The sequence below is a fragment of the Neolamprologus multifasciatus genome, chromosome 8 (assembly GCF_963576455.1).
Source record: "Neolamprologus multifasciatus chromosome 8, fNeoMul1.2, whole genome shotgun sequence".
Taxonomy (NCBI): domain Eukaryota; kingdom Metazoa; phylum Chordata; class Actinopteri; order Cichliformes; family Cichlidae; genus Neolamprologus; species Neolamprologus multifasciatus.
This window is the reverse complement of record NC_140446.1, coordinates 29,059,791-29,086,061: the sequence shown is the minus strand read 5'-3', so window position 1 is coordinate 29,086,061 and position 26,271 is coordinate 29,059,791. Positions and strand designations below refer to the sequence as shown.

At 42.8% G+C, this 26,271-nt stretch overlaps 1 protein-coding gene across 6 annotated transcripts in view; it reads right to left on the bottom strand.

Annotated features, from left to right (window-relative positions):
- Positions 1 to 26,271, bottom strand: part of ryr2a (ryanodine receptor 2a (cardiac)) — a 292,365-nt gene that overhangs the window by 120,508 nt on the left and 145,586 nt on the right. For 5 of the 6 annotated variants that reach the window (XM_085170363.1, XM_085170361.1, XM_085170365.1 and 2 more), the window contains exons 39-56: positions 24,760 to 25,412; positions 21,586 to 21,786; positions 19,279 to 19,384; positions 18,986 to 19,129; positions 16,798 to 16,925; positions 15,832 to 15,977; positions 14,433 to 14,547; positions 14,063 to 14,195; positions 12,768 to 12,871; positions 10,320 to 10,455; positions 10,029 to 10,215; positions 5,165 to 5,276; positions 4,025 to 4,145; positions 3,751 to 3,920; positions 3,107 to 3,327; positions 2,856 to 2,946; positions 956 to 1,096; positions 266 to 429 (exon numbers count right to left, since the gene is read on the bottom strand). In XM_085170363.1, the coding sequence (XP_085026489.1) occupies positions 266 to 429; positions 956 to 1,096; positions 2,856 to 2,946; positions 3,107 to 3,327; positions 3,751 to 3,920; positions 4,025 to 4,145; positions 5,165 to 5,276; positions 10,029 to 10,215; positions 10,320 to 10,455; positions 12,768 to 12,871; positions 14,063 to 14,195; positions 14,433 to 14,547; positions 15,832 to 15,977; positions 16,798 to 16,925; positions 18,986 to 19,129; positions 19,279 to 19,384; positions 21,586 to 21,786; positions 24,760 to 25,412 (3,073 nt within the window). The remainder of the gene's footprint in view (positions 1 to 265; positions 430 to 955; positions 1,097 to 2,855; positions 2,947 to 3,106; positions 3,328 to 3,750; positions 3,921 to 4,024; positions 4,146 to 5,164; positions 5,277 to 10,028; positions 10,216 to 10,319; positions 10,456 to 12,767; positions 12,872 to 14,062; positions 14,196 to 14,432; positions 14,548 to 15,831; positions 15,978 to 16,797; positions 16,926 to 18,985; positions 19,130 to 19,278; positions 19,385 to 21,585; positions 21,787 to 24,759; positions 25,413 to 26,271) is intronic. The other variant, XM_085170362.1, reaches the window with a different exon arrangement.

The window sequence follows — 26,271 nt, the reverse complement described above, 5'->3', positions numbered from 1 at the left end:
GTTTGAAGTGTCTCATTCAGAGTAGAAGAGCATTTATGCACCTTTAAAAATGGGGGAATCTGCATAAAAATGGCTTTGAACAGTTAATGCAATACTTTTGTTAACATCCTGCTTCAATTATATCATAATGATTGTTTGATTTAAAATGCACTATGTTGGTATACAAAGGCAAAACAACAAGACATGTATCATTGTGCAAAGCATTCTAACCTGACTGTAAGCCAAACAAGTAAACGTGTTACAAAGAAGAAAAAGATGTACATACTTGGTGGTGTCTGCAGGCTGTGGTGTGAAGTTTCCTTCTGAGTCCATAGATGACTGTTTCTCCATCATGGCCATGTAGTTGGACTCCATATACTCTGGAGGAAGAGCTCCAGCCACAGCACTAAGACACGGCAGCGCCAGTTTAAATAGCTCCTGGTCGTACTGCTACATTACAACACATACACAGTATGTAAGTGTGCTGCTTCATACATTATTGTGAACATTGCAGCCTGTCTGTTTATCACTTGTTTAAAGCAAATAAACTTGGGGAATATTCAGAATCTGTCATGGGGGTGAAGTGAGGGTGAGTCCAAACAAAATGCAGAAATCTATCCAGCGAAGATTAGAGGAACATAGGGAGAAGAGACGGGCAGGAGTGGGTTTACTTGTCTCCCTTGCTCCCTGCCTCCTCTTTCCCAATGGGCTTTACTTGGAGGATGAGAGGGATGCTTCTCCGCACCTTTTGGTCCTGATTGGTGTTTTTTTTGCTAATGTGCATAATGAGAGGCCCAACATCCTTTTGGAATCATTGGGTGGTGTACGCACCATCTAGGGACTCTATCGTGTTGCTGGTAGTAGGCAATGACGGTATAACTTGGAGAAGAGTGAGTGGGAGTGATAGCCTTGTTATGCTTGTCCATAGAAGTGCGACCCGTGTGCATTCTTTGAGCTACCACTAGATGAGCCTCACCTTGTGGGACAGGGCATCAAATATTCCCCAGAACATTTTCCTAGAGAGGTGCAGCTCTTCATCTGACGCTACTCCAAAATTGCCCCAACCTCCGGCCAAACAGTAGTACTTCCAGCAACGCTCGTAGTGATTGGTCAACAGCTGAGAAGTCAAAAGCACATTAATTACCAGTCAATATATGACTGAAGCCAAATGAGTAAGTAAGGTGTTACTGTAATTCAATCATATTTTCCCATAACAACTTAATGCACTTAATCAGTCACAACATTAGTTACTAACCATACAATTATACTGTTATTTGTGTTTCACGGACTTTACAGTTTTTCCACAAAGGGCTAGTGCGCACATTTTATAAATCTAATGGTAATTTGGTGTGTGCATTTGTTTTTTTGCACTGGGTAAGAACATTTCTATGCTTCATCTGTGTTTTCAGTGGGAGAAACATCATCTCGTCTTCAGTCTCAGCTGACTGCAGGTTTCCCCAACCTTATAAATATTTGCATAATGACTGAAACTAGCACCACTGAATGAACAATGACCAGTCAAGGAGGTCATTTACATGAAAAGGGAAAGACCATCTCTAAATCGAGGAGGGGGCCTAAGGGTACATCTCTGGCCATCTTACAACTGTCTGTGAATGGGACTCATGGTTGTTGATCAATGGGCTTTGATCAGTGGTTGTTGATCGATGGTCATGAGAATTTGCATATAAAGGATCAAAGAACTGACCTCCCAGCCCATTGTTCCTACAGTGGTGCTAGTTTCAGTCATTGTGCAAATGTACTGTTTATAATCTTGGGGAAACCTGCAGTCAGCTGTGTATGAAGATGAACTGAATCAACCTTTTGGCATATTGATGAATGTTCCCCACTGCATGTAAAAAAATACACACAGTTGAATGGTAATTATGTGTAATTATCTGAAGTGCCTCAATTCTATGCTTTATATTAACTAAAATGCCATATAACCATTTAGTGTAGTATTAAGTGGACATATGTCTGTGAAGGTTCTCAGTCATCCAGGTCATTGTAGTCAAAGGAGCTTGCAAAGAAAAGTGTCTGGACTTCTTTAAGTTGCTTGAAGACATTTCACCTCTCATCCGAGAAGCTTCTTCAGTTCTAAGGTCAAACGGTGGAGAGTCCCAGATATAAACCTAGTGGGAGTTTCCCCCCACAGAGGAACAAAAGACCCCCTGATGATCCTCTAATCGCCTGAGCCAAGGTGTGAAACTGGGTGTGGGTACCAATCAGCCAGAGTTTCGGGTGAGTTCATTGCGAAACCTGGCCCCACCTTATCATGCGAATTCGCATGAGAGGTGAAACGTCTTCAAGCAACTTAAAGAAGTCCAGACGCTTTTCTTTGCAAGCTCCTTTGATTATTAAGTGGACACACTCTGAAAAATAAAGGCATTAGGGGGGGAGAAAGCTGTAGACTCTCGCCCACCTTGCCTGGGAGAAAGTAGATAACAGGGAACCATCTTCTAGTGGAAAGTTACTGAAACATGGTTGTTTTGACTAGAATGAGAGAGCTGGTAATAATAATGGATTGCATTTATATATCGCTTTTCGAGACCCTGAAAAGCACTTTACAATTCCACTATTCATTCACACACTGGTGGAGGCAGCTACAGGTGTAGCCACAGCTGCCCTGGGGCAGACTGACAGAAGCGAGGCTGCCATTTCCCGCCATCGGCCCCTCTGGCCAACACCAGTAGGCGGTAGGGTAAAGTGTCTTACCTACGGACACAACGACCAGGACAGAGAGCCCGGGGATCGAACTGGCGACCTTCCGGTTACAGATACGCTTCCCAACCCCCTGAGCCACAGTCGCCCCAAATAGATTGCATTTTTAGACAACAACCTGAACACTGATTCCTATACATGCAAACTTTGTTTCTCACCTTTAGAGGCATCTTGGTGTGCTCATTAAGTAGAGGAACATCAAACACCAGCCTCCTGAGTAGGTGCTGCATCATTGAAGGCCTTAGCTTACTGTACATTAAGAGGATTCCATACGTTAGTGGAATGAACCATCGCTGATCAAGAATACAATCAAATACGATCTATAGCATGTGTTTTTAAAAAAGGGTAAACTAAATGCTAAAAACTCATTAAAGGTTGACTCATATGTACATGTATATCTTCATCTTACCCACAAACAGCAAGCAGACACTCCTCTATGGAGTCCCTCTGAGCTTTGGTGAGGCAGCAGCCTTTGGACAGGCGATAAACCGTATGAAGCAGGGAGTCGATCAGTGAGGCGAACGGCTCCGTCCCCGCAAACAGTGGCGCACATTTAGTCAGGAGAGGCAGCACTGCTGTACACAGATACCTGTTGAGTGCCAGTGCCATGTCTGTGGCACTCAGCGCAACCTAACACAAAGAAGGAGAGAGAAACAATAACAATGTAATAGAGAAACTACATGTGTGGCATGTACATATGTTTTTATACCTCTGGGGGAATACTATACACAGTGAATAAAATGCGTAGTTGTGCCAGTAAGAAACAATATCAAAAGCTAAGTGTCATGTTCCCTGGCCTTGGACCTGTGGGCTTTGAGTTTTCTGGAGTTTTTCTGTTTTTTAGTAGTGATTAACTTTGTATTTTGGTTCTATTTTCTGTTGTGTTGACATTTATCCTTCTGTTGTTGGTTTCCTTGTTTATTGCTGGCTCCCTGTTTTTTGTGTGTGGTTCAGTCTTGACTCCTTGTTAGTTTACCTTTCCGTCTGTTTGTCAAATCTGTATTTCTGTTCCTGAAGAGAAAAAAAGATCTATACACACAGACAGAAACTTACAGTGTCCAGAGAGGCAGCAGACCTCAGGTCTGGTAAGAACCCAACCTCCAGAAGGTGGAGAAGAAAATTCTGGTCTTCTATACCATAGACACGGTCCAGGAACAGCACCATGGCTGCTTTGTGGTCTGGGCAGAAACCTGCTGACATGTCTGGCTCCACAACCAACCCATCTGTACATGCACGCAAACACAATTCAATTCTTGATTGCTGATATTACAGGATCAGTTACTGTTATTACTGGATTCGATGTCACCATGTCAGATGACTTTCTTACCTTTAGCCAGGTTAGGCATAGAGAATGAAATACTGATGACTCCCACCAAGTCTTCAATAGGAATAAGAGACCTCAAAATCGCTCTGATACGGATAGCTTCACCTTTACCAGCATGGATCAGCTAATAGAAAAGAGGTAGGGCTTAAGTGAGTGCACTATATACGTAAGGCTGCATGTAGGAGTTGTGTATTTTGAATCGCTGGTACTCCACTTCAAGGCCAGCCAGCACGGAGCCCGTACGACCACACATACGGCCAGCGACAACTCTCACTACCAGTGACTCAATAATCCAAAATATTAAAACAAGCTCAGTCACAAACCCCTCTTACCTGGGAGCTATTGTCTGAGACATAGAGGATAAAGCTACTGGAATTCTTGCAATCTAAAAGTCTTTGTGCAGGAGCTAACAATATCTGCAAACAACAACTACAGCTACTCAAAAGAGACTTTGAAAACACATTCTGCTCACTAAAGAGACACATCGAGCACATTTTTAATCTGTTTGTGAACACAGTCAGCTATTCAGACACGATGCAAATCGGAAGAAAACTTCTCTCCTCAAACATTTCCTAAGGCATTTTCCAGTCAGGTGCTCTAATTGGAGTTAGGACCCTGTGCAGGCGTATGATTCTTGCTTTGGGTGCGAGAGGTCCCGGGTTCAGATCCCGGACGAGCCCCCAATTAATGTTACGTTCTTAGTCTAGGCGAGTATTGAACGCAACAAGAAGTTGGCCCACTCACACACCACCCAAGCAAGAACACAAACAACAATATCTTTTTAAAGTGCTAAGCAGCCATTTATTTTCTTCAGCAGTGAGCAGTGCCAAAAATAACAAACAAAACTCCCTAATGGTCCCTACGCTTTCCTACACAAAATGAAAACCAAACAAAAGACAATTCACTTACCTAACTTCCTAAATGAAAAACAGGAGAAAACGTAATCAACAAAAATGGCTTCTCACGCCTACTAGGCTGCTGCAGTGAAGGATATATACAAGGTGAACAAAATAACATAAACATTTTCCAGTCAGGTGCTCTAATTGGAGTTAGGACCCAGTATAAATAGGTTATTGACGAGGATGACATAGACAAAACAGAGACAGCTGAACAAACGCACGTGTACAGTACAAAGTAACTCACATGCATCTCTGGAGCACAGCGGCCCAGCAGGTCAATGAGAGCAGAGTAGAAGGTCATGATGGCATTTCCCATGTGAATTGTATCATCTTCCTCTTCCCCTGGCATGTCACTGCTACACACGGACACACAGAGACACACTCTCATATTAAATGCCCCTAAATACTTCAGACCATTTTCTTCTGACCTGTTATGCTCATTTCCCACTGTGTGCTTGTACTGTAGTTACTCATGAACTCAGGTTAGTGACAGGATAATCGGTTCAGGCTGATGTTTGTCTGAAATTGTTCTTTTCTAACTGGAAAACACAGGAAGAGATGATCTGTTTGAACATTGTTAGTACTGGAAATACGACACGTAGTTTAGGAAGTTACCAAAAGGTGTGCCGAAGGAAAATAGTGCGCTCAAAGTCATATCCAACTGAACCCTGGGATTTTGTGACAGGCATTCATAACTATTCAATATATACATCTGCACAACAAATTATAATTGCTATGAGTCAGCATTTTATATGCCCTAATTTCCAAAACAGAAGCAAATTCTAGATCTTAAGAAAATCTCTTAACATTTAACAGGTTGTCGACAAGCCATCTAGACTTGTAGATTCATGTACAGACCTTTGTAAGGAATTTAGTCTACCAGGCAGACCAAATGGAAACAGTCAAACTGATTGTGCTAGCGAGCGCTTCCTGTTAAAAGTGAGGTCTTCCTTGCCAGTGTTGCTAAGTGCTGCTTATCCGGTCGTTAAGTGATGACGTGACGAATCCTACTTCCGGGCCTAAAGTAGTCTGTGTTTAATATGGCTTTTGTGTTGTTAACATGTTTAATGTTATGCATTTTCTTCTATTTAATCTCAAAAAGCTCCTAAAACAGTCAGTGATCACTGTTGACCTCCCTCGGCTTTTATTACCGCTAATCATTTATTTAAGCTCAGTTTTTAAAATCTTAGGATGTAACTACAGCCCAGCCCATGCAGCAGTATATGAATGACTAACCTCGTATTGTGGATGGATTATCTCAGTTGTTCTCCTGGCTGAAGTTTGGTCCCTTTACAGCATCCTGCCATGCGATTACATTTGTTCCTGACCACCAAGAACACTCACGTTAACTTTTATCGAGTGGAAAAAAGTTAGCTTGTTTATATTATGCTAACATAGCTGTGTCGCTAGCGGTCACGTAGCACATCATTATATACGAGCTAGCCAAACTTCAGTAACCCTACAAACGTCACTGCTGTTTAGTTTCCTGTCTTCATTTATGTTGGAAGTGATAACAGAGCCTCCTCCGTGAATTGCAACCTTATCGTGGTGGAGGGGTTTGTGTGTCCCAGGGATCCCAGGGGCTATGTTGTCTGGGGGCTTTTGCCCCCTGGTAGGGCCTCCCATGGCAAATTGGTCCTGGGTGAGGGACCAGACAAAGAGCGATTCAGAAGACCCTTATGAAAAAAACACAGAGGGAACAGTTTACCCTGCCCGGGATAGGGTTACCGGGGCCCCGCCCTGGAGCCAGGCCCGGGGAGGGTGCCCAAGGGCAAGCGTCTGGTGGCCGGGCCTTAGTCCATGGGGCCCGGCCGGGAACAGCCCGAAGAGGAGACATGGGCCCATCCTCCCGCAGGCCCACCACCCGCAGAAGGCGCCATAGGGGTCGGGTGCATTGTGTGCCGGGTGGCGGCCAGGAGCGGAGGCCCTGGCGGACTGACCCCCGGCTGCCAAGACTGGCAATAGGGACATGGAATGTCACCTCTCTGGTGGGGAAGGAGCCTGAGTTAGTGCGTGAGGTTGAGAGGTACCGGCTAGATATAGTCGGGCTCACCTCTACGCATGGCTTGGGCTCTGGAACCAGTCTCCTGGAGAGGGGCTGGACTCTGTCTCAGTCTGGAGTTGCCCCTGGTGAGAGGCGGCGGGCTGGGGTGGGTATTCTAATATCCCCTCGGCTTGCTGCCAGTACGTTGGGGTTTTTCCCGGTGGACGAGAGGGTTTGTTCCCTGCGCCTTAGGGTCGGGGAACGGGTCCTGACTGTCATCTGCGCTTATGCGCCGAGTGGCAGTTCGGAGTACCCAGCCTTCTTAGAGTCCCTGGGGGGGGTGCTGGAAGGTGCCCCACCTGGAGACTCTGTTGTCCTGCTGGGAGACTTCAATGCTCACGTGGGTAACGACAGCGAGACTGGAGGGGCGTGATTGGGAGGAACAGCCTCCCTGATCTGAACCCGAGCGGTGCTTTGTTATTGGACTTCTGTGCTAATCACAGTTTGGCCATAACGAACACCTTGTTCGAACATAAGAGTGTCCATAAGTGCACGTGGCACCAGGACGCTCTAGGCCGTAGGTCGATGATCGATTTTGTAATCGTATCACCAGACCTGCGACCATATGTTCTGGACACTCGGGTAAAGAGAGGGGCTGAGCTGTCAACTGATCACCACCTGGTGGTGAGTTGGATCAGGTGGCGGGGGAGGACGCTGGACAGACCTGGTGCACCTAAACGCGCAGTGAAGGTGTGCTGGGAATGACTAGCAGAGGCCCCAGTCCGCGAGATCTTCAACGCACACCTCCGGCAGAGCTTCAACAGCATTCCGAGGGAGGCGGGGGACATTGAGTCCGAATGGACCATGTTCAGCGCCTCCATTGCCGAAGCTGCTGCATTGAGCTGCGGCCGCAAGGTGGTTGGTGCCTGCCGTGGTGGTAATCCCCGAACCAAATGGTGGACACCAGAGGTGAAGGGAGCCACCAGGCTGAAGAAGGAGTCCTATCGGGCATGGTTAGCCTGTGGGACTCCGGAGGCAGCCGACAGGTATCGACAGGCCAAGCGGAATGCGGCTCGGGCAGTGGCTGAAGCAAAAACTCGGGTGTGGGAGGAGTTCGGAGAGGCCATGGAAAAAGACTTTCGGACTGCCTCGAAGAGGTTCTGGCAAACCGTCAGGCATCTCAGGAGGGGAAAGCGGTGCTCTACCTGCACTGTGTATAGTGCTGGCGGAGCGCTGCTGACGTCGACTGAGAAAATTGTCAGGCGGTGGAAGGAATACTTCGAGGACCTCCTTAATCCCACTGACGCGTCTTCCGAGGAGGAAGCAGAGTCTGGGGTGGTGGTCCCCATCTTTAAGAAGGGGGACCGGAGGGTGTGTTCCAACTACAGGGGGATCACACTCCTCAGCCTCCCCGGGAAAGTCTATGCCAGGGTGCTGGAAAGGAGAGTTCGTCCGCTAGTCGAACCTCGGATGCAGGAGGAACAATGCGGTTTTCGTCCTGGTCGCGGAACACTGGACCAGCTCTTTATCCTCTCGAGGATACTTGAGGGTGCATGGGAGTTTGCCCAACCAGTCTACATGTGTTTTGTGGACTTGGAGAAGGCATTCAACCGTGTCCCTCGGGGTGTCCTGTGGGAGGTGTTGCGGGAGTATGGGGTGTCTGGCCCATTGCTACGGGCCATTCGATCCCTATACAACCGTTGCAAGAGCTTGGTTCGCATTGCCGGCAATAAGTCGGACTCGTTCCCGGTGGGTGACGGGCTCCGCCAGGGCTGCCCTTTGTCACCGGTTCTGTTCATAATTTTTATGGACAGGATTTCTAGGCGCAGCCAAGTGGCGGAGGGCCAGATCGCACTGGAGCGGTTCGCAGCCGAGTGTGAAGCAGCGGGAATGAGGATCAGCACCTCCAAATCTGAGGCCATGGTTCTCAGCCGGAAAAGGGTGGAGTGCCCACTCCGGGTCGGGGATGAGCTCCTGCCCCAAGTGGAGGAGTTCAAGTATCTCGGGGTCTTGTTCGCGAGTGATGGGAGAAGGGAGCCGGAGATTGACAGACGGATTGGGGCTGCAGCTGCAGTAATGCAGACGCTGCACCGGTCCGTCGTGGTGAAGAGGGAGCTGAGTGTAAAAGCGAAGCTCTCAATTTACCGGTCGATCTACGTCCCTACCCTCACCTATGGCCACGAGCTGTGGCTAGTGACCGAAAGGACGAGATCGCGGATACAAGCGGCGGAAATGAGCTTCCTCCGAAGGGTGGCTGGCCTCTCCCTTAGAGATAGGGTGAGAAGTTCGGCCATCCGGGAGGGGCTCAGAGTAGAGCCGCTGCTGCTCCACATCGAAAGGAGCCAGCTGAGGTGGTTTGGGCATCTGACAAGGATGCCCCCTGGGCGCCTCCTGGGTGAGGTGTTCCAGGCATGTCCCACCGGGAGGAGGCCCCGGGGCAGACCCAGGACACGCTGGAGAGATTATATCTCTCGGCTGGCCTGGGAACGCCTTGGTGTTCCCCCGGACGAGCTGGATGAGGTGGCTGGGGAGAGGGAGGTCTGGGCCTCTTTGCTTAGGCTGCTGCCCCCGCGACCCGGCCCCGGATAAAGCGGATGAAGATGGATGGATGGATGGTGATAACAGAGCTGTACGTTTTAATTTGTTTCCAAAACCCCGCAGTCAGGACATGCTATATTGTATTTAGATAGAAGCTAGCGAGCTAACTTCCTGCTAACTTCTAACTCCGTTAAATGTCATAAATTCCGTTTTCATGGCTGCCTGGATGTTAAACTCAATTGTTACACCTGGTAGAGCAGAACGCTGATCATTTTATTAAAGATGAAAGACTTTAGACAGTTTTTCAACTCTCAGTAATGCCATAGTGATGTTTGATATATGGACCTGCAGCGGAGTTTAGGCCCAGACACGGCTAGTGACGTCAGACTTAACGACCGGATAGGGAATTATCTGACGGCTGGTACCTTGAATGTCTGGAGATAACTGCTGCTATGAATGGGTGCTGTATAAATATAAAGGAAATGTAATTGATCCTTGCCTGTTCAGTCCAACTGATCAGTCCTGTTCTGTCAGTGTGAACTTTAATATGTATATGTAAGTAATCAGGTTAGAAGTGTTGTCATACAGTGCCTTGCTGCTCTCAGACATAGGAGACGGACCATCTCTGGAGGCATCCTGAGAGATCTTAATGGCCTCCTCCATTGCTGCCAACAACCCATCACCACCTTCACCTCGAAGAGCCGGGCCAAAACATTCTGGTCGACGAATAAGGAGCCTTACCACAACATTGGCATTCTCCTCCACACTTTCACCTGGACACATAACAGGGACAAGTTGCTAAGTTTGTGGTTGCACATGACACAAACTCCAGTGGGAAATAAAGGATCTGACTGCAGTCGTATGGTTACATTTTTACCATTGCAGAAGACAGCAAAGCGCAGGAAGTCAAGGTATCGTTCCCCCTCCACAGGGTTCCAGCCAATGTCAGGGTATCCCTTACGGACCAGCATCACACAGCTCTGCAGCCCACACCCAGCTAGATATTGTACCACCTGCAAAAATAAATTATTATTATTATTTTGGGTTGTTTGTTTCAAAAAGAAAAATATAGCACAGTGGAAAGACACCTACAATTTACATTTAATTAACAGAGATAGAACAAAGCACAAAGGGCTTCAGCAGTATGGGATGCCCGACCCGTTGCCATGGGACATAAACTGTGCCCACAGCTAGAGCTTGGTTCACATTACCGGCAGCGGGGTCGGATCTACTGTGCCACCTTAAAATAATCTCAGTGTGTAGCTTTCTGGATTTTATACTAATACATTTGTTTCCGGTGTCACCAATTCATAGCCTTTATAGACTATATATGAATAATGGAAAATCTCAATTTGGCGGCCTGAAGATTTGCTTTATGCAGGTGATGTTGTAGCCCAGTCACAGTCAGATAAAAGTAGAAACCGTTGGTCAGAATTACTCATGTGGTGTAATGTACTGCAAACTCTAAAGCAAAATTCTAATAAGATGACTGTATAAAAAGTTATTGTTGTGTTGAAAGCCAAATACATTTGATTCTTGTTATTTATTCATTTTTGTTTAACAGTTGTTATTTTCTGACCTTGATGGACAATTTCATTTTTAACCAATGGGAATTGTTCTCCAGCCTTTAACAGTTTTCCGCTTGGTTACGCTGGTAAGGCTGATAACTAAATATGAGGAACATTGTTGCTGTTGAAAAAGAGGTTGAAAAGCGAGATGTCTGTTTTGTTAACTGCTAGATCTGGAGACCTGAAGCTGTTTCTTGTGAATGCAAAGTGCTTTGCACTGGCGAGTAGACTTTACAGTTGCCGCTGCTAACCAACATGCTGAAATGTTAACCCCGCTAACTGCTGCTATATAAACTCGTTCTCTCTTTTTTCTAAGTGGTGTTTCTAAGTGTTTGCATCTACATGTTTTAAAGTAGTCTTTCTGCTAACCACTGCTATTATCAATTTGTATAATGAATGGGGTATAGTGAGACTGCTGTCTTAAAGAAGCAGTATGAATAAGACCTATGGAACTAATTAAGTTAATTTCATGTTTGGTAAGGACCAGATTAATATGCATTATAAAATATTTGATTTTTATAGTTGTGCACCAAATTTAAAACAGAACTTGAATTTACAAAGGAATACAGAACCGATTTGGGGATGAAGTTTAAGCCTAATTTTGTACATGCTTTCTTCCTTAAGCAGACATGTTTATGTATAATTGTCAGCGTGCATGTGAAGTAACTCTGAGCTCCCTCTTAGGTCAGGTTTTTTGAGCTGAAGACCAAAAACTGAGAGTCCACAGAAAACATCAAGGTTCCATAGACCTTCTGGAAATCCACAGTAGAGTGATGTTCCTTCATTGCACTGGAGGGCGAGCCACGGCTCATACACTTGCAGCCTGCTTGGCTGAATTGTGTAAGGATAAATTATACATGAATCGATGGACTGATTTCAACCAATAAACTGTTCAGATCACCCAACAGGCCTGAACTGGAAAACACTGACATTTAAAAGACCCGGGTCTGACTTTATTTTATGTTTTTGTTTCTCTCCACACACTCCATTTAATTAATGTATACTTTATTAATCCCCTGTAGGGAAATTACTCTCTGCATTTAACCCATTCACTCAGTGAAGCGTTGGCCAGCAGTGCGTAGGAACAGCACTGGATACTGTTGTAGGTTGTAATACAGTGTACAATATTTTAATACAACCAGAACATTGTTTTAACATTTCTGTGGTTCTGGTTATTTTTGTTACATATTGGTTATCATTTGGTTCTGTTTGCTTTGTCTCCAGCTTGCACTGGTTAAAATGATGTTAACACCATAAATGCATTAACGCGGCAAATCTCCATTAACGAGATGGATGACGTCAACGCATTAACGAGCTAATAGCACTAACGCTTTTGTGGCATATTCAAAGGTGTAGGACGATGCTGGAGAAGGTTATACATGGAGCCAAGGCTCACCATCTACTTTTGTAACTTTCTCTGAGGCAACAAGAACTTAACAGACCTTAATCTTCATAAGATGGCAGCTCGCACCCTCGCCAAATTCTCCTGTCTCAGAAAAAACAGGGCCATCACGGGTGACCCCTTGCACCCTGGATACCACCCGTTTGACCCGCTGCCCTGTGGTCGACACCTCAGGTCAATCAAGTCATATCTTCTTCCCCAGACTATTTTATTCCACCACAGTTGGTACAATTTCGTTGTACATGTGCTGTGACAATAACGGGCTCTTCTATTCTATAGGCTAAAGTGACCTCAGAATATCTAATACAATTTACGGTTTTCCTTTTGTGTGTGTCTAAGTCTTTGTCAGCCTCACCTTCTCCAGGTCTGGCTCTCTTAAAGCAAGGGCAAGCTCATTATTATCCATGACTGATGCTGCAGCCACATCCAGAGGAGTGGATCCTCGCATAGATGGAGATGCTGAGAAGAGGAAAAGACATATGTAAAGTGTATGCAACTATACAAACTTTCACAATAGAGAGTCATTTGCTCCAAAGCAACAAACATCCCAGAGCTAGAGAGGGTAGTCTGTCAATCCAAAAGTCAGTGGCAATCTGGGCAGCTGTTGCTCAGGAGGTAGAGCAGGTCACCTACTAATCAGGAGCTTGGTGGTTCAACCCCCATCTGCTCTGGTCTTCATGCCAAATATCCTTGGGCAAGATACTAACCCCCGGTTGCTTGACGATGCAGCCATCAGAGCGTGATTGTTAGATGGAAAGCATAAAAAAGTGCTTGTGCAAATGGGTGAATGAGGCAAGTTGTGCAAACCGCTTTGAGTGCTCAGAGTAGAAAAGTGCTTTATCAGAACCAGTCCACTTACCATTTACTTAATCCCCGAATGTGTGTTAGTGTGAATGCGTAAATGTGTATTCTAAAGTGCTTTGAGTGAGTAGACAAGATTTATATAAATATACACTGCAAAAACTCAAAATCTTAATATATTCTAGTCAAAATATCTCATCACACTTAAATAAGACACAATCAGTTACAGAGTAACGTTTCAGTGAGATATAAGAACGTGTTTTTAGACAGTGCATGTTGGATCTGGAGAATTTTCACTTGTTCCATTGGCAGATTTTTTCACTTATTTCAAACAAAAATATCTCGTATTAAGATGTTCAAGCTGTGAGCTGGTTCCACAGAAGAGGGGCCTGAAAACTGAAGGCTCTGCCTCCCATTCTACTTTTAAATACTCGAGGAACAACAAGTAGGCTTTGTTCCCATACTTGAAACAAACTGTCAAGTTTCAAAGCTAATGCATTCATACCATGAATACTGGTGGAGGACTGTGTTCAAGTCCTCCACCAGTATGTCAATGTTAATTTTTTCACCCTGACAGAGAGCGCCAAAACGACACCAAGCGCATGTTTGTCTTTTTGAGCTCTGTCTTGTGGGTAAATTGCAACGTCATTCTTCAAGCTTTTACACAACTCTGTAGTTGCTGCCCATCCTCAACTACCAACGTTAATCAACAACAAAACAATTCTGAGCTAGTTATTGGTAAATGTTGGTCACCATGTATTGACAATGTCTTCAACATTCCTTCATCTCCTGTTCTCTTCATAATAAATATTCAACTGAAATAATGCTTGTTAGGTCATCATTACTCACCCAGGCCAACACTGCTGTTCTCCAGCAGATAACTCAGATGGTCAAACATGGCTTTCTGGTTCTGACGGCTGATTCGACAGAAGTAACATAGAAAACGACAACAGTTGGCCACCATTTTTGGAAAGGTAATTTCCTGAAAACACACGTGCATCACAGGTTGTTAGACAAAATGTCCCTTTGTGTTTATTTATCTGAAAATAATTCAGGGGAAAAACATATATTTAAAACATTTTGTGACACATAATTTGTTTGAAATACAGCAGAAGACGAATGCAACATTTCCCCATTGCTCTACCATTCTTCATCATGACTCTTGTCTGTGCTCATTTGGGTTGTTCTTGAGTATGTCAGCACTATTACTACTACATACCTTGGAGTCTCCTCCACTGAGCACATTGACCATGACCTCCATGACAGTCTCGTGCATTCCCAACGCTCTCATCAGGTTAGGATGTTGGTAAAACACTTTGTTGTTCATGATATCTCTGAGAGGAAGAAGGATGGGTGAGATTTAAACCGACAGCTCAAACTCTTTCATATATTAACTGTTTAATATTTGACCAGAGTGTTTTGTTATTACAACAGTGATATTCAGGTTTTGACATTTAAAAGAGGTTCATGGGTGCTCATTTTTATTATAAGGCTTTTGGATACAAACCAAGTAAGAACAGTTTTGGGTCAAGTGCAACCAACAATGTCTAAAATGGAAAAAACTGCCTCAAAAACCAGACTTCATTTTAAAAGTAACACGTTTTAGTTTAACCTAATCTCAAACCTAACCTGGGTCACCAACAATGTTGATCTTAACAAACATCTGTCAAATGGAACCAGAGTGCATTTTCAAATTTGCTAGATAATGGGAATCACATGCTTGTGACATTAAATCCACCAACTGACTACAAGGAGATTAATAAGGGGAAAGGGATCATTTCCTTGTATGAAGCAAACCACAATTAGCCACTAGGGAAGAGGACCCATCACCTAAAAGCAGCAAACAATAATGTGAAGGTTACCTATATGACACATGTGCACATGTATTGTGTAGCTTCAGCTAGACTATAGATGTCAACAGTTATTTGCCAGGATTAGCTGGTAAATGCTACCAAGCAAGCTAAAGTGGGACTTGGAAACCACATTAGAGTAACTTGAGCTATGTGACGCAGACCAAGTTACTAGTTGCAAGCAATCTAATGCACTCCAATGCAAGACAATTTGTTTGTATTTAAGTGTATAATAAAGTTCTGAAGACGAGGCATAGAATATGTTTGTTGAGTGGTATCGATCCTGACAGGAAGGCTGCAAATTGTCTGTGAGAAATGCAACCAAAAGAAAGACTTTTGTGCATGAATACAGGTGTTCTTTGAGCACAAAGGTTTGCAAACCATCGAAACAAAGCATATAACCCATAGGTAAAGTGTTTTTATTGTGCTGGACTGAGATATACAGATTATGTGTGCCTAAGACATATCCTTACATGGACACTCTTTAAAGTTCATCTGAGCAGTTACCCAAGAAGTAAAAGAATACTTGAAGACAAAAGTCCATCTGAATTTGTTTTTATGTGCCTGTAGGGCATTCTGTAGATAGATTAAAAATCAAATATACACACATGCACAAAATTGTAATTTCTGTTTCTGAACTTTCATTCACATAAATATTTGTTTACATTTTTCCTCTTCTTGTTGGTTAAAGCAAGTCTAAATAGAAGAAAATACTCCAAAGAAAACAAATCAGACACGCAAGAGCCTGACAGAGAAGCGTGCTCTCACCCCAGCCCTCTGATCATCAGTTTCTCCTCCTCTCTTCCCATGCGCACACTCAGCAGAGATCTGATCTGACCGAGAGCCGCTAACAGGTTGATGGTGTCCTCGATTGATACGGAGTTTATAGTGTAGGTTTTAGGAAGAGCCCGCACCTGCACAGACATATTCATACCTTATTAAACTGATTGACATACATTTAACATACAAGCAGAAGCACGGTTACTGTGCAAACTGAGCATGATATTTCACATCTGTACCTGAAGTAAGGAGAGATAAATGAATACACAGAAATTAACAACTTACATTGTTCTTTTCAAATAACTGTAGTGTTACTGTGAGAGTGCAATCTGATGTGGGACAGAAGGATTATAAATTACATTTTAATTCTAATTTAATGCTTTTAACACGGATCAATTGAAGAGAAGCTAATGTAGGAGAAATATGGGCTCTCTTTCAAGTTCCAGTTCGTATTCTTGCTGCACCATTCTGGATCAACTGAAGACGGTTCAGGGAGGTCTTATAGAGCATCACTCTGAGACGGGATGTTTCTAATATTAGTGACACTGTGCAAATAAATGAAGAACATCCCACATATTTGTTTGACTTGTGGAACTTGTTGTACTAGACGTGATTATCTGGTGGATTTATGACCACATCATCTGAACAAAGCTGACAGTCGGCCTCTGGTGAACTGTAGGCAGGTCAAGTAGCACCAAGGATTGTTTGCATGTGCATTTTTTGCTTTCTTAACAATTGTTTTGTTCAATCTGATCTACTTGACAGTTGCCAGATTTGTTGTTTGGGACCCCAGGAAGTGTGTCACATATGGAGCAGGCTGGATAGCCGCTCCTCATATTTTCCTAAAAGAACAACTCTCACATCAGATTGTTACAAATATAGCATGACTATATTGTATATATTTATTTGGAGATTCCAGTGGTATGGATTTTCTTTTCTATCACACACACAAACCTGTCCACCAATGCCATCATACTGGCGGTGAAGTAGGACAAACATAGCTCTGACCAGCTCTGGATCCTCTATAACCGACTCCTGAGCCCAGCGCACCATCGTATCGGAAATGAGCTGTTGTAAGGTACCTTAAGGAGAAGGACAGAGAAGGAGGAAGAGAGAGCAGGTCAGAGATTGAATGTCCTTTATTTACTTTTTTTGTCTCATAGCTGCTACACTGTTAAAAAAAAACAAATCCTAAAAAAACTGTAATATTCTGGCAGCTGGGGCGCCAAAATATTACCGTAAAATAACAGAAAATAACTTCCTCATAAAAATACGGTTATTTCCAGTAATGAAAATAGAGTTTGTTGCGCTAATTTCACATGGGATTCTGCCTTTTCAAGTGCGTTTAGACATCAAATTAGAAACATTTTAACGTGATCAAACAATGAAATCACCTATAAACAAGGTCAATGAATGTGGCAATATGAATCATAATACGTAAATGTACAGAAATATACAGTTAACAGTTGGTTTAAATAATAATGGATTGCATGCCCTGGCACAGACTGACAGAGGCAAGGCTGCTATATCACACCATCGGCCCCTCTGGCCATCACCAGTAGGTGAAGAGTCTTGACCACAAACACAATACCGAGAGTGTCCGAGCCGGGGCTCGAACCGGCAACCTTCTGATCACAAGGCAAACTGCCAACTCTTGAGCCACGATCGCCCTAAATAGCAATGATGTAACACAAGCTTATAGGAATCATGTTATATACTTTTCCACACACTCATCCCCCCTCAAAACGCCTTCGACGCTTATTCCCCTCCGATGCTGACGGTGGATCAAGGAGACCAGCGCACAGGCTGCAGGCCCGGATGTACTGTCTAAACCGGCTGTCTCTCACCCTTTACCCACTCCTGTTGCTCGTCATGTGTTTCTTTGGTGTATTAAGAGTTGTTTTCATGTGCAGAGGTGTTTTTTTCTGTTCTCAAACTGATCTCCCTGTTGGAGCTCAGTCTGGGGGGAGTTTTTTTTTCTCCTTATCTTTCCTGTGTTGTGCATTTTCCATTGTTGTACCTCTCTGACCTGTCTTCCCCGTGTGATGTTTTTGTGTAATGTATGTATGGTCGGAGGGTAAGATGGCGCCACCATTGCGTGCAATAGGTCGGCAGCCTCATGAAATTTCCCCTTGTGGGACTAATAAAGGTATTTCAAGTCAAATCCATAGCATTACATTTGAATTCAACAGTTCAATCTTTCAAATAAGGGACAGATATTTATAATTATTTTAACATCTAAATATGCTCATGTACAGACAGATACATTTAATAATCATGAAAATTATGTTTTATTACATTACAGTGATTTAACGTTAATTTACATTTGAAATGTGAAATCAGTCTATTTACGTAACTTTAATGATGTTCTAGAAGAACAAAACTGTAAAATGCAGTAAAATACTTTTATATTAGGATGTTTTCCTACAGTGCTGCCATACCCGCGACCATGTGGTTGTTAGTTCACATTCATTGGCCGATGCTTAGCGTCGCGTTATTATGTGTCCCAACATCCAATGGCATGTCACATTGTTTTCATGGCCACGCCCTCACCCCAGGTGCAGAGGCCTATTTCTGTTCAGGAATGTTGGGAATACTTTGAGATTTATATTAATTGCAATTCCTACCTCTACATATATTTATGTTTTTTTTAGTTTTTATTCCTATTAATTATATTTTCACTTGTTACCTCTGAATTATTGAATCAGACCTAGATGACATGAAATTATAATTCAAATACTGCTTTAATTATTGATTATTCTCATTAACTTTCGATCATTTTATATATTTTTCCATAGTATTACATTTGAATTTAACAGATCATTCTCTCACATAACAGACAAATATTTGTGAAATGATGATACATTTCTGAATGTATTTTTACAATCTGAATATGCATATGTACAAAAAAATATATTTAAAAAACAAGTAAATTGTGTTTTATTATATTTACAGTGATGTTATGTTATTTTACCTTTGACATGTAAAATCACAGTCTACTTATGTAAATTTAATGATATTCTAGAAAGACTGTAAATATACAGTAAGATACTTTGACGTTACTATTTTTTGGAACAGTGTAGGCTTGTACATTTTCCTATTCACTGAGAATTACTAGCAGCTCGTTTAAGAATGGCCTTACTGGGTTTCCTGTCTTTTTTTTCCTGTGGCAGGTTGGCCATCTTCTTCTTCAGATAAGCCACTTTCTCCACCAATGACATGAGTCGACCTCGTATGGTGAAGTCACTGTCACAGTTTATGCCTCTCTCCTCGTCCAACTCTATACCTAGCAAAATGGGCAGATCAATGCATGTATGGTATGTCTACAATTAATGAATACTGACTATACACACATTACTGTTATATTTATTCAATGATATTATGGCTATTGATCTGGCAACTGTAGTTAATGCAGCAGTGTGTTGTGAAACTGACCACAGTGCCTCATCAGATCTTCATGGAAGTCTAGCAGCTGTTCTCGGATGTATTCAGCACAGGGACACTCCTGCTTCTCATCCTTAAAGTTTAACAGCATGTTGATCTGCAGATTGGTAAGAGAACCTTTAAAGCGACCATTAGATTTTCAATATAGAAATCCAAAGTACATACACATGTTTAGTTACAAGTTACGAGATGGTGTGAAAGCTGAAAGCTTTACTGAAATCATACATGTTGTGCTTTTGGCAGGACCTTTCTGCACTTTGCACAAATGAAAGCCTGGAGACCTCAATGAGCAGAAGAAACACTGTAAAGATCAGTGGACCAAAATTCTTCCGCAACGATGCAAGAGAAAATGGTCCTTTTAGGTTATTGCTGGTAAAAGTGGCTCTACAAGATGTCTGTTTAGCGTCTCAGTGATCCAAGTCATGGTACTCTTAAGAGCTTTAAACGAAGGTGACTGGACTATAAAACCTTTGAAAACATTTCACCTCTCATACAAGAGCATTCTTCAGTTCTAAAACAAGAGAGTCCCAGGTTTTTAAAACAGTAATATTTAAACCCAGTGGGACAGTGGCGTGGGGCAACGCCGCCCAGTGGTGTCACTCCAACATGTGAATCATCACATGTGGAAAAAAGTTGTGGATCACTATCACCAGAGGCTTTGGCTGAAACCATTGTGAGACCTTGCCTTACCTCATATGACCTAATGAAGTCACTTGACACAGGATGTAAGTGGGGCCTGGGGGCCTGAGGTACCTGGGAGGGGTTGCTGGGGGGTCGCTGACAGTTGGTGTCGTAAGCACAGTTGACCTAGACGTCCTCTTTTGCTCCTATGAACCATCTGTTTTCTCGGATCAAGATGTGAATGCTGGCATGCATGAAAGATTGACCTTTATCTTTCAGGTGTAGATGTACAGCCAAGTCTTGTCCTGTTGAGGTGGCCCTTCTATGCTATGCCAGGCATTTTTGGAGTGGCTGTTTGGTTTCTCCGATGTAGAGGTGTCACCTGTCCTCACTGCACAGCACAGCATACACTATGTTGCTTAGTCTGTGTTTGGAAGTTTTGTACTTGGGTCAAATCAGCTTTTGTCTGTGTGTGGCTGGGTCTGAAGTAAAGTGGGATGTCACAGAAAATTCTCCTGTTTCTCTTACAAACCTGCTAAATAAGAGGTGCAAAGTTGTTCTGTTTGTCTTTCTGATCCTCCCTCGCTGGTGTCTGACCTTTTTTTTCCTGTGCATCTTTGCTGACTTTAAAAACGCCCAATTATGATAACCACATGTTTTAAGTGCTTCCTTTACATGTGTGTGTTCCTTTTTTTCCTTCAGGCTTAGAGGGAGCATGTTCTGCCCGGTGGTGTAGGGTCCTGATTAGGGTCCTGTTTGTGTGGGCTTCTGGTAAACTTCTGTGTTGAGGTTTCCATTCTCCTTAATGCGCACGGCGCAGTCCAGGAAAGGCAAACAGTCGTCCTTTGTGTCTTCCCTGGTGAACTTGATGTTTTTAATCACTGAGTTGATGTGAGCAATGAAGGATTCTACTTTTTGGATTTCGATTTTGACCCAGGTGTCGTCAACATATCTGTACCAATAGCTAATACTATCCCTTTAAAAGAGCCAAGAGTATACTTCAGACCCAGCCACACACTTCATCCCAAAGACAAAACCTCCAAACACAAACTTAACAACGTAGTGCATGCTGTACAGTGTAGCGAGGAACGCCCAGACCTCTACATTCGAGAGACCAAACAGCCACTGGCATAAACACATGGCACAACAAGACTTGGCTCAACGGGACAAGACTTGGCTGTTCATCTGCATCTAAAGGTCAAAGGTTACTCTTTCGAGGATGCCAATGTCCGCATGCTGGACAGAGAAGACAGATGGTTTTAAAGAGGACTGAAAGAAGCATCTATGTCCACTGTGAACGGCCATCTTTGAACAGAGACGGGGCTTATGACACCAGCTGTTTGCTATCAATAGTCCAGTGTTGAGATCCTTCCCAGACGCCTTAACGCCCACTCACTGCCTTCTGACCTCAGTATATCACATGATAGGGTGGGGCCAGGTTTCACTATGGGTTCACCCTCAACCAGTTTGCAAAAACTGTGTTTCTATACAAAGCCAAATTAAAGTAAAATGTGTATGTAGTCGCATTATTTACTTCACTGAGCAAGAGTCCTCTGCTAGGCAACCATTTGAATTACAGAAAATGTCTGTGCAATAAGATTAATAGCAAGTTGAAGCGCTCCTCTAGATCTGGTTACAGTTATATTTATGCTTTATGTTGTTCTGTGGTGTTCCCACCTGTTCCTGTGGGGGGGATCTGAACTCTTTGGTCTTCTTGGCAGTAAGGGCTGCAGACATGTTGAGTGCCAGCATCACCTCATTGTAACGAAATCGTTGGTTTTCTTGGAGACAAGCCACAAAGTCATCAGAGAAGGCCACCACTGCCTCAATACGATGGCGCACCTGACAGTCACACAGGTACTGCAGCACATGACACATCTACACACACACACACACACACACACAAAATTACATGGTTTAAAGAAGAAATTAAAAAAAGGCACATAGTGGCCATTAGGAAATCTCTTTCTAAAGCGATTTCGATATTAGGTTAAAGTTTTCATTCTGTGAAAAATGCCAAATCATACTGTTCCCTAAATATAATTGTAGGATTTCAACCCTCAACCTAAGTCAAGACCATGCATGACCCTACAAAACTGACAGATGACGCCAATGCAGAAATCCTGCACAAATGAATTGGCGTCATTACATCATTAAAAAGCTTGTTTAAAGCCCAAATGTCTCGTTTCTGTTTTTTATGGTAAGTATGATGGGAATTTTACCAGAAATTCTTGGTGTAGCTGCCTCTGTAGGAACAAGAACATTCAGAATTTGCCATAAGATCTGGGTCTTACTGCATGATTCTGGTTCTGGGTTCAGCTTTTTCTTTGATTGGAAACTTTCTGTGGAGTTCGTTCATTCTACCATCTGCTTCTAAAGATAACTGGCAATCTAAATTAGGCTGTCAATATGAGAGTAAATAGCTTTCTGTCTCTTTATGTCAGCCTTGTGATGAAGTGGTGAACTTTTTAAGAAGTACTCCATGTCTCATCCTGCGAGACCTAGAGTGTAGCCCAAAGTAGCTAAGCTAACTCATGGATAAGTGTTCTTGCAGCATAACTAAGTGGTGGTTTAGCGTTAACCGGTCCACCCCTAACTATAAGCTTTACCAAAAGTTTTAAGCCTAATTTTAAAAATATAGAGAGTGTTTCTCTATCTATATAAATCCAAACAGGGAACTGGAAGAGGGACCAAATAGCTGAAGCCTCTTCCTTCCATTCAGATTTTAAATACGCTAGAAACCCCAAGTAAGCCTGCAGTCTGACAGAGACGTGACCTGTTAAGAAAATACAAATCACTTGTTAAGATTGGTCCCACATTCACGCGTGTCTTCAAGACACGAGCTGCACTCACAGATCATGACAACAGTGCAGTGGTTTGAATACCTACAGCATGCTCTAATCGCTGTAATAATGTGTTATGATCAGTAGCACTGAATGCTATTGGATAAGCATGGAGATGAGTCCACTGTCAGAGGCCATAAGAAGATCATTTGTAAGCTTCACTAAAGCTGTTTCTGTGCTGTGATGAGCTCTGAAACCTGACTGAAACTCTTCAAATAAACATCCCTTTGCAGATAATCAGTTAGCTATTTTACAACTACTCTTTCAAGGAGTTTTGAGATAACAGATGGTTTGGAGGAAGTAATTACTTAAGTCAGAAAGATCAATCTGTAAATATCAATGGCACAGGAAGTAGCTGTACATAATGGTCCATTTGAGATGCTTATTTTTTCTCTAATGGTTCAAATTTCATGTGTGAAGAAGTTTATCACGTCATTACTAGTCAACATTAAAGGCCCAACAGAGCTGTGACTGTTTGTCAGCCTGGCTAAAGTGCTAAATACAAACCTGGGGTTGTTCTTATTTTCTTCAATCAGTGATGATGTTCCAGCTTTATGGAGGGATTGAATATGAAGGAGCAAACTATTTCTCCAGGCTAAATGATGATCTTCTCAATTACTGAGACACCATTTCCTCTCTAGCTTACGTGTTATCTGCTTTAAGGTGCATATTTGTGAGCAGGGCATGGAGAACTTCTGATTTAAGGCTTTCTCTTTCAGAGGAGCAACAGTATCCAGTTATACTAAGTGAAGATAATCGACCTCTGTGGGAGTAGCATTCAGGTTGCTGCTCTGGACACAGAAGAAGGTAACAGTGGAGTAAATCAATCTGTCGATCAATTATTAAATCATTCACTAACAGGGACTTGGAAAAGACGACCGTGTTATTTAAAAATTCTATGTGAAAGGGCCTTTATGGTATGTGATGTATTAAGTTATTATAATTTCTCCGGTACTTCGATGATGCATAACTGTACAACATGTCTGATTGAGACTTTTGCACAACTGAAATTCTTCTTCTGTCTTTGCACTTCTGTTGTGTTTGTCCAAGAAACGAGAACCATGTGCTTACATTGGATTGTTGAATATTCTGATTTTACTTCAGTATACTGCTCACACCATCCTGGCATCTGGATGTCTATGATAAAATGTCTCAAGATTTGTCATAAGCTATGTTTTTTTTACTTTGTTGCTTTCTACAGCTTTGTTATCACAGCCTGTTACGGCCCTAGCAGGGCCGCCTCCTGAAGTTGTCTTTGTGGGCGTGTCCGTCCATCTCTCCTGCCTTAGTTGCCACCTTTCTTTTGTGCAGCTGACTCTCGTCAGTAATCAAGGAGTTTTAAGCCCAGGGAAAGGTGAGCTCTGGGCCAGAGTGCCATGTGAGTGGTTACAGCTAGTGAGCTGTGTTATTGTGGTTTGCAGTTAGTGAGCTGCTCTCTTTCTTTTTGGCTTACGTTTTACTTTATTGACCAACGCCTGAGTTTTGTTTGTTTTCTTAAATGGTGATAGCGGCTTGTCCGTCTCTTTTAGTTGAGCTACTTTAATAAAACTATTTAATTTAACCCTTTTGCCTCCTTGACTCTTTTTCCTGACCCGGACACTTTTTGTTACTTCCCCCTCACCACCTAGACCCCTCAGGGGAACGTAACACAGCCAGAGAAGCTGACCTCAGTGCTGATCACATCAGCTTATAGCTAATGTCCTTTTACACACACTACTTCATGTAGGGATTCCTATTTCAACTGGCATGACCTCTACACAGTCTGTAAAATCACTTAATGAAAGTTGTATCAGTTGTCACTGATGCCTGTTCAGTTCTACGCTTTGGGTCTCGAGATTTCTTTGCATGCACATGGAGGGTCCTAGTTACTAGTTGGAATAACTATAATAATCCCAACTGAAATATAAACAGAATAGGACCTTTACCTTAGCAAACAAAAATGGCAAACAACAGTGAATTTCTATATAAGAAATGCATTTCCAAACTGGGAGTTTCTACTTAGTGTCACCTGGAGTTTTACAGGCTCTGGCAGCTTCATCTCTAACAGTCCTTCTTTGGGGACATTCAGCACTCCCTCCTTTCCTCCTCCTTCGGCTTCACCCTTCTTTAGCACCTCCAGCTCCTTGCAAAGTGCATCCTGCTCATTGCGTCGTTCACAGAACACAGAAGGTTCAATCAGTCGGAGGATATTCTTCAGATCTCCGTTTTGGAAAACGCCCATGATGAGCATAGTATATAACAGCTTGATGAGTGGAACAAATAGAAACTCTGTGCTGCCTCCTACTGGGTCCCGTACGTGCATGCTCCCCTCCCGTACTGCCTCTGTCAACATCTCAATGGTTTTAACTTTCAGTATGTCTAAGGGGAATTCAGGGCTGTACTGGAAACAATCTCCTGATCCACTGTTGCCGTTGTTAAAGCACGATGGTCCGGGCCTGGAAACAAAATTTGGGGATGTGAAGTGCATTCTGGGTCTCAAAGAGGTGCTGAGTCCAATGCCTGGCAGGCCATGTTTCTTCTTTTCGTTTGGGAACAGAGTGATGCTCTTTGTGTCATTCGTCATGGGAACAATGTACTCATTGTTCATCATGAGGCGAGCTGTAGCATAGCTGCTCAGGTGGATGTCGATGAGGAGGTCATAGTAGCCAGCACGAAGAAGACCTGTGAGGACAGACAGAACAAGTTTGATGTCTGCCCTGTAACATTTATATGCTTCTTTATCATGTTCAGTACTACTGCACATATTAATTCTTCTTATGTTTATTGTTTTATGGACTATCTAATAGAGGTGGGAATCACCATACATCCCACGATACATAATACTTAACGCACGATACGATATTATTGCAATTTTTTAAAATATTTTGCGATATTCAGATTCTGTACATAAAGGTAAACTTTATCAATATTCATTTTCTCTAATATCAAAGTCTCACACTCAGTCTTTCTCTCATTTCAGTTTTATTGTTGACAAACTGAACGGTTTGTATTACAGTCTAGTCCAACTTAACTGAATCAACCATCTGGTACAATTATAGCTATTCTGAACTATGCAGTTTATGAAAACTATGCAGCCCCTTCAGCAACTGAAGAATTTGAAAGTAAATTAAAACAAAATATAATTTTACATTAAATAAAAAAGTTTTAAACTTAATTAAAATAAAACATGTCTTAAATTAAAATAAGTAAACTGTCATGTTTATTGCTGCCATAAACAAGTTAAACCCATTTGGACAGTGAAGGAATGTCAGGATTCTTGCTCAGAAAAAGGATCAACATGCTCTGAAGTCAGAGCACAAAAACCTTTTTGTAACAAAATATCGATTTCTGCTGTCCCTGTATCCATACATTATTAGCAAACAAAATATCACCATGCTACACAGTATCCATTTTTTCCCCACCCCTACTATCTAAGGTGCCAAGGTCAAAAAATTAAATGAAATGAAAAAAAATTACACTATTCATATTCTTAACCAGCTGTCCGATTAAGGGTTGTGGTTTTACTCAGACAATTGGAATT